Raw genomic sequence first — 17,063 nt, forward strand, 5'->3', positions numbered from 1 at the left:
CACACACACACACACACACACACACACACACACACACACACACACACTTCAGTGGAGCCAAAACCAACTAAAGATCACAGTGATGAATGGAAACCTAAATGCAAATTTCTAATAAACAGTGACTATAAGTCCAGGGCTTAATGCGATTAATATGAACCATGCTTGAAGAGCTGGAGACACTTCACACTGCAGCAAGAAATAGCTGATCCTAGGGGACATGGGTCACTGAGCACAGGCACTACCATATTGTCTCCATCTCTGCATTTATTTATTATTTATTTTGAAAATGATTTTTTTTTAAAGACATAGGCTTGCCATGTAGCCCAATCTACTCATTCTCCTGCCTCCACTTCGCCAGGTTCGAGATCAGGGCCGTGAATACTTGGATTCAATGCTTACAGTGAGTGGAATAGCTGCATGGTCTGTCTTTGTCTTAACTCTGTAGACTCTTTGCACAGCTTGGGCGTGGATGGCCTTTGGGACAGACCTTACAACCCCCAAGCACTCATAAGGATCAGATGTGGCATCAAGAGGTTGTTCTCCAGGGACTTCAGCCTAGCCAGCCAAGGTGAGCTTCAGGCTCTGAATTAGTTATTTTAATAAGCGGTTCTTTCTCTCTCCACCAAGCCTGCTGCCTAAGGGTTCTGTGGCAGACCAAAGTGCCATGATGTGTTTGGGTGTCATCCCTAACAGCATGTCCTGGGAAGCCGACAGTCTGGGTACTGTCATTCTTCAGCCCTTTGACGGTCTCCCTCAGCTGGAAGACTTGGTGAAGCCAGGAGGTGTTTGTTTTACTCTGCCATCCACAATATCAGCCCTCCATACACTGCCCAGTCATCAGTGCGCTTGACTTGCCTCATGTGCTAGTAAAGGTATCAGCCATCCCTCAGCCTCTCTGGTATTCTGCTATCAGAGCCAGACATATCTGTAGTAGGTTGTGCTACAGGGTAGACACTTTGCCTTCTCAATGACCTAACTGCATACCTCCCATTTTCCAGAATAAGTTAAACCCCATCCCAGGTGGTGAGGCAGCTTCGTAAGTAACTGGGCCTCATACTTTCCACTGCCTAGAAGTAGTGAGAGGTCTGCCCTCTGATGGTTCTCTGGTAGGCCAGTTTGCACGGTGACCAATGGGGACTCTGTGTGCTCTCCAGTTATGTCCTAGGGCATTGTACACGGATCTATCCAGTTTCAGCCCCCTCCAGAGATTTGAGCAAGGTACCTCCTGTTTCTGCCAGAGAGCCCAGCTCATGCCATCTGTAACCTGGAAGAGGGGTGCCCAGAATTTGCACCTCAACTATCCTTGTGCATGTCTGTCTGTTCTTTGCCAGTGGGAGGTACAGGAGCCTTGTATTTCATCTTTTGCTCTGCCTGGAAACAAATGAGTCTTATCTGATCTTGCCACCCCTAGGAAACTCCTGGGTGGCCTGGGGCCTTGGATTTTGTTGGAGTTGATGACCCTTTGTGAGAGGAGATATACCTTCATCCTACTGAGTTCTAAAAGAGACTATAACCTTCTTCCTTTTCCACATGGGACCAGATCATATCAGCTTGAAATGGGGCCCTAAGTCACTATGCTGTGACAGGAAGAGACTGAACAGGTATTCCCGAGAAAGAACCAAACAAAGGCAAAGTCACAGAGCCAAGGTAGGGTGTGCCTTTTTATCTGATCCCCAGGTAATGTAGGTACCTCAGCATAGGTGCTAGGCCTTACCTTATTTAGTTCCCTATAATCCACAGCCATTCTTTAAGTTTTGTATGCCTTGTTGGAGGTACTGTGGGAAGGCATTGAAGTCCCAGCCCGCTCTGCTTCCTTTGCTGTCTCTCTAATCTTAACATGTCAGTTCTGTTTTGTTCTACTATGGATCTAAAGGCAGAAGGATGAACCAGGTCCCAATTTGCTTCCCCTCTCATTACCGTCTTGGCTCTTTGAACCTTGATTCCAAATTCCCCGCAGGAGTCCCCATGCCTTTCCTAATGGAAGAGCACCCGGGAGTGCCCTCCAGGGTCAGGAAGCCTCCCAGCAGTCAGTACCACACTATTGATTGCTCTGATGGAGTTGCCCTGGTGGAGCATTCTGGGTTGCCTTGGAGCCATGTGCTTTCAGTGTCCACACATCAGAGCAGAGTTCTTTTCTTTGTCTCTGAGAACTAACTAAACAGTCAGCTCCATGTGAGGCTGAGGTCATTCTACAGCCTTTGCTTTGAGGTATCTGAGAACTAACTAAACAGTCAGCTCCATGTGAGGCTGAGGTCATTCTACAGCCTTTGCTTTGAGGTATCTTCAGCCCTACCCCTAGTCCCAGGGAGTTGGTGGGTCCATCTAGTTTTGCCATTACTGTTGGATTATAGAACTTCCTTGTCTTCCTAGGAAATGTTCTTCCTCGTGTTCAGGCTTAAGATCTGCCTCAAAGCCTCACAAGACTCCAGCATCCTGTGTGTGTGTGTGGGTGGGGTGGTGTGTGTGTGTGTCTTTTTCATAGGAGAGCTGCCACTAAGCAAATCATGTCCTCTTATGTTATCCTAACCCACCTTCCATTTCTTTTTTCTCTTTCTTTTCTTTTGTTGTGAAGAGTTTCTCTTTGTAGACTTGGCTGTGCTAGACTCACTTTGTAGGCCAGGCTGGCCTTGACCACCCTTCATTTCTTATCTCTCTTACTTCGATTTGCCCTTTTTTCCTGGCAGACTAGACGACAAATCACATACTGCTGCGGCCATCATTCATCTGTCCCAAGTTGGCAATAGCCTGGCCTGTGTCAGAAACACCCCGCCAAATGAGGAGGGCAACAAAGAGGACAATAATCTTCTCCAGGAGTGTTCCTGACAGCTTGTGTTTGTTTTTGTTTCTTTTGAGACAGGGTTGCTCTGTGTTGCCTCCACTGTCCTGGACTCACTTTGAAGACCAGGCTGGCCTTGAACTCAGAGATCTGCCTGCCTCTGCCTCCCTGAGTGCTGGGATTACTGGCATGTGCCACTATGCCCAGCTCCTCAGCTTGTTTTCTATTCTGCCTGTAAAAATGTCTTCATTGAAGCTGGGCATGGTGTCACACACCTTTAGTCCCAGCACTCAGGAGGCAGAGGCAGGGGGATCTCTGTTTGAGTTGGATCTGAGTTCGAGGCCAGCCTGGTCTACAAAAGTGAGTCCAGGACAGCCATGGATGTTACACAGAGAAACTTTGTCTAGGAAAAAAAATACCTCTTCACTCGGTCCCTGAGATGGAGGCATAAGTAGTTTGCTGCTGCTCAGTCCTGCAGCCCCCTGGGCTTCCTCTGTGCTTTCCTCTTCTGTGTGCCCCTCCCCCCACCCCCATTCAGGCACGCCTCTCTCATGCTCACTGTGATCCAGTTTGCAGGACAATAATTTCTTTGGTTGTGGTGGGCACCATACAGGTGCTGTCTAAGGGCCAGAAGAGTTGGCAATGCTATTCATTTCCTCAGCTGTATTTTGAGAGAAATGCCACAACCTCCATGTTCCACCCATCACTTTTCAGACTCAGTGTGGCAGCGTCTGCAGGGTCCATGGACTCTACAGTGATACAGTATTAGGGAGTGGACAGCCCTCCAGCATTGGCACATGCTGTGCCCTGTTGCTGGACTCTTTACCCCTGTAAGGTCAAGGAAAAAGCAAAGCTCATAGGCAAAGAGTCCCGGACCTCCACCATCAGCCTCAGTTTCTCTCTCAGGCCTCTCTCCCAGGTGTGCTACCTTGTGTATCCACACTCACTGCAAGACAGCCCCTTGGAACTATTTCTTAGCCCACTCCTCGCCTCCAGCCCACCCAGCAGCAAGCTAGGGCCTTAAGTTTGATCTCTTGTTTTCCCACTTTCTAAGTAAGGTTGGAGGCAGAGATAGAAGTAGAGACGTGCTATCTCTTTTGAGTCATAGTTCTTCCAGTTTTGTTTGCAGCCAGCTGGACATCAAGATGGAACAGCTGTGTGACCCAGAGATACAGCCTCACACTCCGGAGGGGGAGGGGATGTTTATTTATTTTTTAATGGGAGAATTTGATGATAAACCGTGGTGTACAGACAGTGTGGGCAATTGTATTTGTCCTTTTCCCCTTCCTCCTGTCTTTCTTCTTTCTCCCTCTTTTCTTTTCTCTTTCTGCTCCCCCCCTCCTCTTCTTTTTCTTCTTTTCATTTCTGGGGATTGAACTCATGATGTTTTGCATACAGGGTAAGCAGACTTGCATTGAGCTGTGCCCCTAGCCCTCTGTCTTCTTTTTAATCCTGACAAGCAAAGTTTCCCTATTTCATTGTTTCATTATTGTTACACATTGTGCCTGGGTGAGAGGCATAAGCAGGAGGACCAGGAGTCAAAGGTCATTCTCAGCAACATATTCAAGGCCAGCCTGGATGATAGAAGACCCTGTATCAAAACGGATCAGTCAATCATCAACGAGTTACATAGTTGAAATGCAGGAGCATCTGAAATGATGCAAGCAGGATTCCTGCAAGGCCACCTGGCTGCGGCGGATAGTAATGGTGGCAATAACATGAGCAACAGGTGGACTAATTTAGAGGGATGAGTTTGACAGAACAGCCATGTGTTCGAGGTGCAGTGTAGTCCTTACAGTGACCTTGGTGATACTCAGCCCACACATGAAGAAGCTGGGGTGCAGGGAGATGAATGTTTTCATCCACGGCACATGGCTGGAAAGCGAATTAGAACTCACACCAGCTTCCAGTGGGCACTTTAAGCATCTCACTGCACCCCTGCGAAGGGATGTTTGCCCAGATGCCCTCTACTTTCATTTCACCCTAGTCTTTCAGGGCCAGAAACATTTGGAAGTGATGTTGGCATGTCTTCCCACTAGTAGATAGGGCACTGGACGGTGAGATGGGTAAATGGGAAAATCATTTGTGTGTATGTTCGGGTGGTGCCTGCATGTGAGTGTGTGTGTGTGTGTGTGTGTGTGTGTGTGTGTGTGTGTGTGTGCGCGCGTGCGCGTGCGTGCGCGCATGAAGGTGCACATGCAGAGACTGCAGGTAACTGTCTGGTGCCTGCCGCCACCATTCCCCACAGAGAGAGAGAGAGAGAGAGAGAGAGAGGAAGGAAGAAAAGAGAGAAAGAGAGACAAAGAAAAAAGAGAGAGAGAAAGAAAGAAAGCCATTTTGTTTTACCAATGAAGACTCAGGAGCCAGATTCTGGGGTGAAAAACAGCTAGTCAGAGAGGCAGAGAAAACACCCAGCTGACCTTCCTTCTCAGCTCAGGTCCCAGAAGGAAAAGGACGGATGAAAGCTCCAAGCTAAAAGCTTGATAGCTCAGCTGATGGCTTTGTAAGAGAAAGCTAAAAAACAAATGAACAAACAACAACAACCAAACCTAAGGCCAGACGCTTGCTAGCCCAAAGCCCAAAAGGCCCAGAAAGCCTTAGAGCATATGCCTAAGCCTAAGCCAAAGAGCTAAAACAAAACAACAAAAAAAAGCCCTTTCTTTTTCTCCACACTGTCTTAAATACCCCTCAACTCAAAGTCCTGCCTGCTCTTTAATCGCTGTCAGCTGGTTTCTTACTCTGCCTCTTGGCCTAGGGTTAACGTTATTAGATACTATGTACAGAAAGCGCTTGGATTAAAGGTGTGTTCTAGGACTAGCTGAACCGCACCACCATCACCTCTTTACAATAAACAGAAAGCTCTTGGATGAAAGGTGTGTGATAGGGCTCAACCACACCAAACAAGAAGCAGTGTTTTACGGTTCACAGTTTCGGGGTTCACAGTGAGATCAGATATCCTGCAGCACTCCCCCCTATTTTTTGTTTTGAGACAGGGTCGTGCACTAAACTTGCAGCTCACTGTTTCATGGAGGAGTGAGCAGTGAGTTCCAGGGATCCTCTACCCTCCCCAGTGCTGGAATTACAGGCATGGGTAACCATGTTTGGCCTTTCATGTAGATGCCACTGTCTGAACTCGGGTCCTCACACTTACGCAGTGAGTACCCACTGAGCCATCTCCTGGCCCTCTGGAGATCATTTTTATGAGTCAAAGAGAAGTGTGGCTAACTCTGCTTAGCACGAGCCCCTGATGCTCCTAAGAGAAAGACATGCAATGGACGTGAGGGCTCAGTGGTGCCAGCAGTATCCCCGAACACAGGTTTTAGTCTGCTGGACAGGAAGTCCAGGTCCAGGGTGCCTTTTTGACATAGAAGGGTGGAGATGGTCTGGACAGATGGCTCACTAGGTAAGCGCACTTGCTTTTCTTGCAGAAGACCTGGTTTGGTTCCCAGCACCCACATGGCCACCTTCCACCTTCTGGAACTTCAGTTCTGAGGGATCCGGCCTCCTGTTCTGGCCTGTACAGGCACTGCACACCTGTGGCACCCAGACATTCATTCAAGGAAAGCACCCATACACTAAAATAAAAATAAAGACATCGTTAGCAAAAAAAGAAAGGTGGGGCCTGAAGGCAAGCAAGGTCATGGCCACCATTCAAATGAGGCTACCAGTGTCTCGAATGTAACAGCCTTCCATGCTCCTGCTGGAATGTTCATCATTAACAGGGTGTAAACTAAAACTGTATCACTCTTCAGGTGACTCGGTCATGCTCTGGGTTCTCTGTCTTTGGGCCCAGTTGGCCCCTGGTCCACTGGTGCCCCTGGAAGAAGCAGCTCACTCAGAGGGAAAGGAGGAAAGAGAAAGACGGTTGTTCCTCCCAAGAGCATGGTACTCTGCTCTAAGGTCAGGGTGGCTGTTGGTGGCCATCTCTAACCTGGACATCGGCAGTTGTACTGCTATCTCCAAGTTAGCATTCTTATGTAATATTTCCAGAGAATACGGCACAGGAAGGGAACTTTTAGCATTTCAGGATTTTAGTTCCAAAGGTAAAAGGCACATGCTTTGAAGCGTCTCATAAAAGAGCCAGCTGGGTGAAATCAACTCTCCTGGCCCAGCAGAAAACTCTCTTTAAGCAGGGTATGGTGGCTTCTGCATTTAGGAGGCTGAGGCAGGAGGATCACCAAGAGTTCCAGTCTAATCTGGTCTATAGTATGAGACTGTCTTAAACTACCACAACAACAAAAGCCACTTTGGGGCTGAGGTCTGGTTCCGTTGCTGGAGTTGTTGCCTGTATGAGCCAAGCCCCAGCCTCGGCCCCATCGCTCTCTTAAGTGTCACAGTGAGCTGGAGGCCAATCTGGGCTATGTGGAACCCTGTCTGAAACAAAAGCAAACAAAAGTTAGTTCCCCCTACCTTGAAAAGTCTTTAGGTAAAGGTTGCCTTGGAGGAATGATAATCTAATTAGAGCTTCCAAAAGAAAGGGCCATCTTTTGTTCCTTAGTTTGTAGCCCAGGCTGGCCTCCAGCTCACCATTGTAATCATGGATGAGGAGACCCTAAGGTCTAGACCCTTCTGCCTCTACCTTCACAATGCTGGGGGTGGGGGTAGAATTATGTGACACGAGGCTTATCTTAAAAGGTCTTTTGAATCCTAGAACAGGAATGCTCCTCTGAGGATGGGATGGTTTGGTGTGTAACATTTTATCTTCCGCCTTGGTAAATCAGCCCACATCAAACAGAAATATTAGCGTCTGAGCCCTTCAAACCCCCGGTCCCTTTCATTCTGGTTTGCCTTTTGACAGGTTATAATCAGAGATCCATTCAAGCTTGCAGAAGAATCCGACAAGATGCAGCCCCGATGTGTGTCTCAGGGCGCTGGAGGCTGCTGTGGCAAAAATAAAAGCTGCTAGATCTCCAGCCTGCACGGAGCCTACTGGGCTCGAGAGGGTGGCTAAAGGGTCACATCGACTTCTGAACCCGCTCTTCCCCGGTGCACAGAGTATGGGAAGACGGCAAAGGCACCACATGATTACTGTCAGGAATGAGTGATTTTTAGAGGGTGTTAATTTAAAAAAGTGAGATTCACCTGTTTTTTCTTACATCACTATTTCAGAGTTTTGGTGCCACCTGGTGGTGAGTAATAGAACTAGGCACCTTAAGGTTTACTCAAAGGCATCAACATTGGAGGATGGTGAGAGGACATCTTTCTGGCTTATCCCAGGACACCTCTGGACATTTCTCTGTCTTTACTCAGGAAGCTGGGTACCTACTAAATTTATGCTAACTATGCCAAAGTTAGCATAACTTAGATTGTCAAGTCAAATTTGGTAGGCGTACTGTCTTCAAACCTTTTTTTCCCTTTCTGTAATTGAATGAAGAAATGAAAAATAAATTTGACTTCAGTTCACCCTGATGATTGCTGCCACCCTGACTGTCTGTAATATGTCTTTACTGGTGTTTCTGAAGAAAGGAGAGCTAAGCAATACAAACAGGATTTCTCTCCCTTTGTAAGATGCTCTTTTGAAACTTAGGGAAAGGCTAGGCTTGCTTCTAGGACCGTGTTAAAGAAGTATGAGCACTAAAGGAAAGGCCAGTGGTAGTTAGTTGAAGGGACACAGAAGTCTTGGTCTTTATCAGGGGGCTGATAATTCAGACTTACAGCCCTGGGGCCGGCATAATTCAGCTGGTAGAGTACTTTCCTGGTATGAGGGAGATTATGGGTTTGCTCTTCAGTACCAGGTAACACCAGGTGACACAGTTACACACACCTAAGGTCCAAGCACTTGCACTCGGGAGGTAGAGGCATGAGAATCAGAAGCCCCAGGCCCTCCCTCCTCAGGCACACAGAGTTCGAGGCCAGCCTGGGGTGCTGTAGAACCTGTCTCAAAATGAACGAGTAACAACCTTCAACCATGGAGGGCTTTGACAAGGAAATCTTGATTGGACTGAGCTGCAGGCAAAAAAGAGCTTGGGCAGTAGGGGAAGAGGTGGGGTTAGCATGGCCCAAGAGGCTTTTAATTAGGAATTTGAGAATGTCTAGGCCTGTAAAACACTGGGATGGATTCTAAGAGCAGATTCATCTTTTTGTTTTTTTAAGATTTATTTACTATTTATACAGTGTGTGTGCCTGCATGCCAGAAGAGGGCACCAGATCTCATTATAAATGGTTGTGAGCCACCATGTGGTTGCTGGGAATTGAACTCAGGACCTTTGGAAGAACAGCCAGTGTTCTTAACCCCTGGGTCATCTCTTCAGCCCCAGATTCTTTTTTTTTTTTTTTTTTAAAGAGATTTGTTCACAACGGGGATCCCAAGAACTCTGAGTACTCTCCTCCTTGACTTGCTAGGCAGTTTTTTCCAGCTCTGCTTGTCTCGGTAACCTTGATTCTACTCAGGCTGTTGGTTCCAGGGTTCCTTATGTGCCCAGTTATAATTCACTGCAGTGCAAGGCTGGCAAGGCTGAGCACTGTGTCTCCCCGAGTGCAGGATGGCCCCTTCGGAAGGATATGGTAGAGAAAAAAGGTGGCCTAGCCATTCTGTTGATTACATTTGTCTTTCATTTCTTTCTTTCTTTTTCAAAGTTTTCTTTTTTTTTTTTGTATTTATTTTTATTAATTACACCTTATTCACTTTGTATTCCCCCTGTAGCTCCTTCCCTCCTCCCCTCCCAATCCCATTCTCCCTCCCCTTTCTTCACCCATACCCCTCCCCAAGTCCACTGATAGGGGAGGTCTTCCTCTCCTTCCTTCTGACCCTTGTCTATCAGGTCTCATCAGGAGTGGCTGCATTGTCTTCTTCTGTGGCCTGGTAAGGCTGTTCCCCCCTCAGGGGGAGGTGGTCAAAGAGCAGGCCAATCAGTTTATGTCAGAGACAGTCCCTGTTCCCATTACTAATGGAACCCACTTGGACACTGAGCTGCCATGGGCTACATCTGTGCAGGGGTTCTCCATGCATGGTCCTTGGTTGGAGTTTTTTGTTGTTGTTGTTGTTTTTGTTTTTACATAAATGAACACACTTGTTGCAGGGTAGGGAGGTCTAAAATGGATGGTCTAAATGGTCTCCTAGTCTTTCAGTTCCTTTAGTTCTCTGGTGGCAGACTTGACTGTGACAACAGAAGAGGTGTTGCAGGTCCAGGCCCCCACCAGCCACTCTCCTCTTGTGGGAACCACTGTGCCCCATGCCCACTGCCAGTCTCTTCTTGAGACTTCTTGGTCTTGCCACAGAAGGAGCAAAGTGTACTTGGCATGTTGGCTGATCTCAATTTTCTTCACCTGTTTCTAAGGGAGGCGCCGTAGTGGTTTCAGACTTACTGAGGATCTCAGCTTTCTTGGTGCATTCAGCCCTGATACTGTGACTGGGGCCTAAGCCTGGAAAGGTATTCGATTTTTTTCTAAGCTAAAGAGTGAGGACCAGGGATTAGCCTCTCACATGCCATTCTTAAGTGCTTTTAAGAATTTGTGTGTCAGGCCGTGCTCGGTGGCACACGCCTGTAATCCCAGCACTTGGGAGGCAGAGGCAGGCGGATCTCTGTGAGTCCGAGGCCAGCCTGGCCTACAAAGTGAGTCCAAGACAGCCAGGGCTACACAGAGAAACCCTGTCTCACCAAAACTAAAAAAAAAAAAAAAAAAAAAGAATTTGTGCATCTTCGTGAGTGCGTGAGTGTATGCTGTGTGTGTCCAGAGAGGGTGTTGGATTCCCCTGCGCTACAGGTGGTTGTGAGCCACCTGACACGGGTGCTGGGAACCAAACTCAGGTCCTTTGCAAGAGCAGCAAGCACTCTCAACTTCTGAGACATCTCCCTAGCCTCCCAGCTTTAACTAAAAGAGGTAATTTGTATTTACTTATTTGTATGTGTTTGTGTGCATATGCAGCCCACTTGTGTTCTTGTAGAAGACAAAGGAAGGTGCCCTGCTCTTTGCTCTCTGCTTTATTCCCTTGAGACAGGGTCTCTCATTGAGCCTAACACTTGCTGTTTTGACTAGGGCGCCTGGGTGGCCGGCAGCACTTGGAGCCACTGGTTTCCACACCACCAGTGCTGGGGCTGTGTAGAAACGTGTGAAGCTGTGCTCAGCTTTTATGTGAGTTCTGGAGATTCTACCTCAGGTCCTCATGCTTGGCCAGGAAGTGCTTTACCCATAGAGCTGTCTCCCCATCCCCTGACACCATCCAGAATGCTTTGTGCTTCAGAAAGAAGTCAGGCATTCTTTTTCTGTTCTTTGTTTTTTGTTTTGTTTTGTTTTTCAAGACAGGATTTCTCTGTGTAGCCCTGGCTGTCCTGGAACTCACTCTGTAGACCAGGCTGGTCTCAAACTCAAGATATTCATCTGCCTCTCCCTCCCAATGCTGGGATCAAAGGCACGTGCCACCACTGCCTGGCCACGTTCTTCTTCTGAGACTAGCATATTTGATACATTTTCCAATAAAATGTATATTTCAAGAGTTATGCTTGGGGAGGTAGTTCAGTTGGCTAGTAAAGTGTGGGCCATACAAGTATGAGGACCTGAGTCTGTCTTCCCAGGACGCACATAAAAGCTGAGCATGGAAGGATTTATTGCTAACCCCAGTGATGGAAATGCAGAGGAAAGGCAGACCCCTGAAGCTCACTGGCTGTGCATCCTCGCTGGATGGATGAGAAACCCAGCTAGGAGAGGCCCCACCCCAGGGCCAAAGCGGAAAGCAAAGCTTCTTCCTGCTGGTGACTCCCACCTCCCCTTGAAAGCCACCGTGGTTGTCACTAATGCCACACTCCGATGGGAGGTGTGCTCCATGACTGATGGGAGAAGTGGTGCCATCTACCTATTCTTCCCTTATTTATTAAGGCTGCTGTGGAGGCTGCAGAGATGGCTGGGTGGTTGAGCACTTGTGGCTCCTGCAGAGACAGGGATTGGTTTCCCAGCATCCACATTGGACAGCTCACAACCTCCTGGACCTCCAGTTCCAGGGGATCTGACGCCCTCTTCTGGCCTCCTTGGGCACAGCATGCATATTGTGTGCAAACAGCACACACCCACATATCCTTAAATAAAAATAAAAATGCGTACGTCTTTTATACTAGGCACTGCCCTGTTCACTAGCTGCAAAAATGGAATGTTAGGAACTGGTAGGCCAAGAGAACCAAAACAACTCAATGTGGTTCTAAACCCTGTGGGCCTGTGTCTTGACCCCTCTGAGTGATCAAATGTCTTCAACAACCTATCCCAATTTGGGCTGTAAAAGGGCTCTTTTAAAGATTTTGTCCTAGGATCCAGTAGAGACAGTGCTTATGAATTCTGTATATGTGTAGGCCAGAGGTTTACTTTGGGTGTCATTCCTCAAGCACTGTCTACCTTTGTTTGTTTGTTTGTTTGTTTGAATTGGGGTCTCCGGTTGGTTTGGAGCTTGTATGCACACACACAGAATTTATTAACTTTATATGTGTGCCGGGGACCAGCTCAGGCCTTCATGCTTGTGTAGCAAGCATTCTGCTCACCAAGCTGGCCCCCAGCTCCCAGTCTGCACTCATTTGCAAATGTGAAGCTGGAATTATACAAGCCTAATGCTAACCTGTGACATATCTTTAATTCATTACAAGCGGCAGCCAAGCAGGGCTTGTGGAGCCTGATGGGGGGCCTCTTGGGAGGCAACCACAGGGCTGGAGCCACTTATGGTAATTTGACATATAGCTCAGAGGCTGACTGTGCGGAGGGAAGTGGCCTGGACGGGTCAGCCTCTGTTCTGGGAGTTAACAAGCATCTCCCGTATGGCTTCCTTTGAGAATACTAAAGGAGCTTCCTTTAGAGCACACAGCACCTCAAATGTCAAGTGCAGGGGAGGGAGGCTCCGCACAGTAAGTGCAGGGTGACTGTGTGGCTTCTGGGCCTACCTGTTCATCTTTTATTAACTGTCCTTACTCTCTTTTTATCAATTAACCTTATTATTCCTTTCAACTAGATCTGTCCACAGAAGCAAGGAGATATCTTTTTTCCCCCTTTTAAATAATGTAGCAGAGACTCACAAAGTCAGTGCAACCCTTCAGAAATGGCCCTTTCTTGCGGTGGAGTTCTCCGTGGGCCCACCCGTGCCACACAGCCAGAGTGCACCCTTACTGAGAACAGCTCTCCTACACCTTCTTCCCAGTGCTGCTTTTGCAGATTTCATGGAAGGAGAAGCTGAACTGTGGAAATGATCTGAGTGGTGGGGCTGCTGTCAAAGTGTTGGCACCAGGACCAGAACCAGGGCTCCTGGCACCTTGCCCATTGCATCATGTCTTTGGTCTCCTCCAGGGGCTTCCTAACTTAAGCAGTATAGTAACTGCTGGACCTGGTAACTCCGGCCTCTGTTCCCAGTTAGTTTTGAGGCTGAGCAAGAAAGTTGAAAGGTCAAGGACTACCTAGCCTAAAAAGTGAGTTTAAAGCCAGCCTAGGCAACTAGAGTGAGACCTTGCCTGTAACATAAAAAGAGCTGGGCTGTAGCTCAGTGTATTGCATTCTGTGACACATGTGAGGCCCTGATCCTCCCTATGAGGGTGGGGGTGGGATGAGAGGCCTGAGGGGGAGGGACGGGGAAGGGGAGAACAAGATTTTAGAAAGAAGAGCAGTGATCACAGCCTCAGCGGAGGGAGAGGAGTGTGGTCTGGTGGTGATAACTCTTACCATGACAGATTACTGTAAGATAGAGCTAGGGAGATGGCTCGGTTGATATAGCTCTTGCCACGCAAACATGAGGCCCTGAGTCCCCACTAAGGTAGGCATGTCAGTATGCCCTGTGGCCCAGAACTGTGGAGGTGGAGAAGAGTGGGGCTTTAGGGCTTGCAGCCAGCACAGCCAATCAATGGGCTCCAGGTTCAGTGAGAGGCCTTGTTTCAAAAAAGAAAGTGGAAAGGTGATTGAGGATGTTGATCTTTGTCCCTCCCCACACACGAACACACACAGACGCCAACACAGACACACTCATGCACATCCCTGTCCACAATTACTATAATCTGAGCATACTGTTTGTCTTCGTCTGGAACTGTTCTGCTCTAAGCTTTAAGTTGGGCTGATTATTAAGAGTATCTTTTCTTTCAAAAAAAGTTCTGTGCTTGAGTGATTTTTAGACGTTTGTAATTATTTACATGTATGAGTGTTTTGCTGGCATGTATGTAGGAGCACCGTGTCTGGTGTCTGTGGAGGCCACAGAGGGCATGGGATTCCCTGGGACTGTGGTTAAGCTGCTGTATGAATGCTGGGAACTGGACCTGGGTTATCTGTAAGAGCAGCATGGGCTCTGAACCCTGAGCCATCTCTCCAGCCCCCTACTTTGTCTTTTGAGAAAGGCTCTTACTCTACGAGATGATCTTCCTGTCCCAGTCTCCCTAGGGATTATGGGTACGTGGTATGACACCTCAGCCTAAACATTTTTAAAAGCTTAAACAGAATATATCAGGAAGTCTGGCCTATGAAGAGGAGTCCAGGCCAACCTGGGAAACTGCATGCTTGGTCTGAAATTTCTAATTCCCATTGCGACCCTGGGGACAAGAGCCTGTCATCCAGGTATGGACTTTCTGAATGGAAGCTGTGGTGTCCCTTCCAGCCTTTGGGGACTCTTGTGAACATATATTGGTCATTGTTTCTGTCCTGTCTGTGCCTGGAGAAGGGCCAGGCACATGCATGGTCAGGAAATTGCTTGCCCACAAGTATGAGGACCCGACTTCGGATTCCCAGCACTATGTAAAAGCCACGTGTGGCACTCATCCATAACCCCAGTGCTGGGAGTGCTGAGACAGGTGGGTCCCTGAGCTCATTGTTCAGCCAGCCTTGCTGAGCCTTAGGTTCAGTGGAGTGTGACAGGAAGACAGCCAGTGTTGTCCTCTGGCCTTTAAAAGCATACATATTCTCTATTCATGTGTATATTCTCCCATACAAACATGTACATCAAATGCGTACACCCACAGGAAACAAACAAATAAAAATGAAGCTCCCTAGATTTCTTGTCTTGGTACCCACCAGAGCAGTCTTCCTATGAAACAGTTCTTTGAGAACTTCTCTTGACTCCTGACTCCTACGCGGTAAAACCTTACCTTTGGAGACTTGGTATTTAACCCATCACACAGACCAATCCCAGCGGTATCCAAAGCTGCCTGCTGGCTTTCTTCATGGACAGTGACTCTCCAACCACACGCTGCTCTAAAGTTAGCGTTGTCTCTCCAGCTTCCCCCATTCTCCCATTGGCTAACACGGCTTTTCATTTTCCTCTCCATCCCTTTGTTAGGATTAAGATTCATGTCACTCTCCTCTAGTCGTATGTTGAACCATACTTTTTAGTGTGACTACATTTTAAAATGGACACTAACCCAGATGTGGTGGCCCAGGTCTGTAATTCCAGCACTCGGGAGGCTGAGGCAGGAGGATTGAGAATTTAAAGCCAGCTTGCACTAAATAGGGTAATTCTGTCACGAAACAAAACCAAACCCACCAAACTAAAAAGGAAGAGGAAGAGAAGGGGGTTGCAAAGGAGGAGAATAGAGAGAAGAAAGAGAGGAAGGGAGGGAGGAATTTCTGGTGACGTTATAAGGGTTGGGGGCACCATAATCACAGTAGCCCAGGCAAGTGCACCTTGGAATATCTTGGAATGCATGTGTGTGCATGCATATATGTCTGTCTGTCTGTCCTTCCTTCCTTTCTTTCCTTCCTTCCTTCTTTCTTCCAAGACTGTCTTCTTATGTAGCTCAGAATGATTTCAGTTTGGGATCCTCCTGCCTCAGCTCCCAAGTGTGAGATAACAGAGAACTCTACTACACCTGACTTAAAACCTCTGTTGTTCAAGGAACAACCTGAAGACCACGATGCTTTCCTCAGTTTTTAAAAACAACTGAAATTTTAACTTACATTAACTTACAAAAGAACATTTTCCTGTCTCTTCTCAGTAACAATGTCCAGAAAATACCTAGAAAAAGGAGGGAAATGGGAAAATCCTAAACAAAGCCTGCAAGGCCTCTTGAGAATGTAAGTGGGCTGCAGAGTTTACTTTAACTGATTGTTTTTATGAACTGTGGTGAAGATTTCTCCTTTTGCCCAATAGGCTTCTATGTATTTAAACAAGTGCATAGTGTCACTTCTGAGAGATTAATCTGGGCCAACAGAGTGGATCCCAGGGCAAGTTCGTGTAATTCCAGTGTTTTCCTAGTTCCTGGCTTTCCTCTGAAGACTGTGTTCTGGTGGCATTCAGACGCCATTCAGCAGCAGAGCCTCTATATGTTCAAAGCCTTGGGTTCTATCCCCCAACCCCAAGTCCCATTTAGAGCATTAACTTTGAATACTTTTCTACAAACCACCAAATTTCAGAACAAAAAATCTCCTCTATCAGTTATACCTATGTTAACAAAATGTATAGAAAATCATTTGTATTTTCCTTGTAATCTCTTAGAAAATCCAATGTATCAACCTTGGAGAGACATTTGGGTCTGGCTACAGAGCTAATTCCCGAAGCTGCAAACTTGGGAGTTTCCCTTCTGCTCGGAAGAAAATTGAGCTGTCATTCTTCTCTCTTATTTTCTAGTGAAGGATTCTGGGAGGAGAAGTTTAGTTAAGGAAAGTATTTGCAGGGAGGTTTTAGCTTAGCCTGAATGACTCATTCAATGTCAGGTAAAGTCAAACCGGAGCGAAGGTTAGACATTGGTGGCCACCCTTTATCTCAGTCCTTTTGGCTTTTTATGGGTTAAAATATGGTCAGAAGTTAGGGTTTTGTGGTGTTTTCCCCTCAAGATTTCCAAATTCAGAATTTCCTATAAACACCACCACCCTTGCCTTCTACCCCTAGAAGGACAGGTTGCGACATCCGAAGTTACTGACTGCAAACCCACACCAGCAACTTCTCTCTGAGGAAAGAGCAAGTCTCTGAGCTTAAAAAGCCTCTGAGCCTGAAGGACAACTTGCATGGAAGGAAACTGTGCTTGGCTCAGGTGTTTAGACAGCCTTGTGTGTCATGAAGAGGACCAGCCCATACCCATCACTGAGGATAATGATCACTCAGCGATCCTTGTGAATCTGAAACTGGCTTATTTTGTGGCGTCTGCTAGGAGGTGCTTTTCTGTTTTGCTCAAGTCTTGAACTTCTAGCTGGCTTCTAGATTGCCAAGACTGTACTTTCCTGACCGTTGCTTTCTCGGTATTCACAGGAAATGTCTGTAGGTCTGGCAAGCACTCCTTCCTGTCTCCACACTCCCAGTTCAAACCGTGCATTCAATATTCGAGAACCTCTAACCTTCTTCCCTATTAGCCCAGAAAACACTCCTGGTCACATTTTCAATCAGCTGGGTGAGAAGGACTGTGTCTGT

At 47.3% G+C, this 17,063-nt stretch overlaps 1 protein-coding gene and 1 long non-coding RNA gene across 2 annotated transcripts in view; both read left to right on the top strand.

Annotated features, from left to right (window-relative positions):
• The window catches only part of LOC129665060 (uncharacterized), a 5,524-nt gene extending 1,494 nt beyond the window's left edge, over positions 1–4,030 (top strand). Inside the window, exon 2 of the long non-coding RNA XR_008718331.1 lies at positions 446–4,030. This is a non-coding gene — a long non-coding RNA (uncharacterized LOC129665060). The remainder of the gene's footprint in view (positions 1–445) is intronic.
• As3mt (arsenite methyltransferase) overlaps positions 1–8,185 on the top strand; it is a 28,409-nt gene extending 20,224 nt beyond the window's left edge. Inside the window, exon 11 of the mRNA XM_055591538.1 lies at positions 7,575–8,185. Within this exon, the coding sequence (XP_055447513.1) occupies positions 7,575–7,682 (108 nt within the window). The 3' untranslated portion in view covers positions 7,683–8,185. The remainder of the gene's footprint in view (positions 1–7,574) is intronic.
• The last annotated feature ends 8,878 nt before the right edge of the window (positions 8,186–17,063 follow it).

The sequence above is a fragment of the Psammomys obesus genome, unplaced genomic scaffold (genome assembly GCF_907164565.1).
Source record: "Psammomys obesus unplaced genomic scaffold, mPsaObe1.curated_primary_1811, whole genome shotgun sequence".
NCBI classification, from domain to species: domain Eukaryota; kingdom Metazoa; phylum Chordata; class Mammalia; order Rodentia; family Muridae; genus Psammomys; species Psammomys obesus.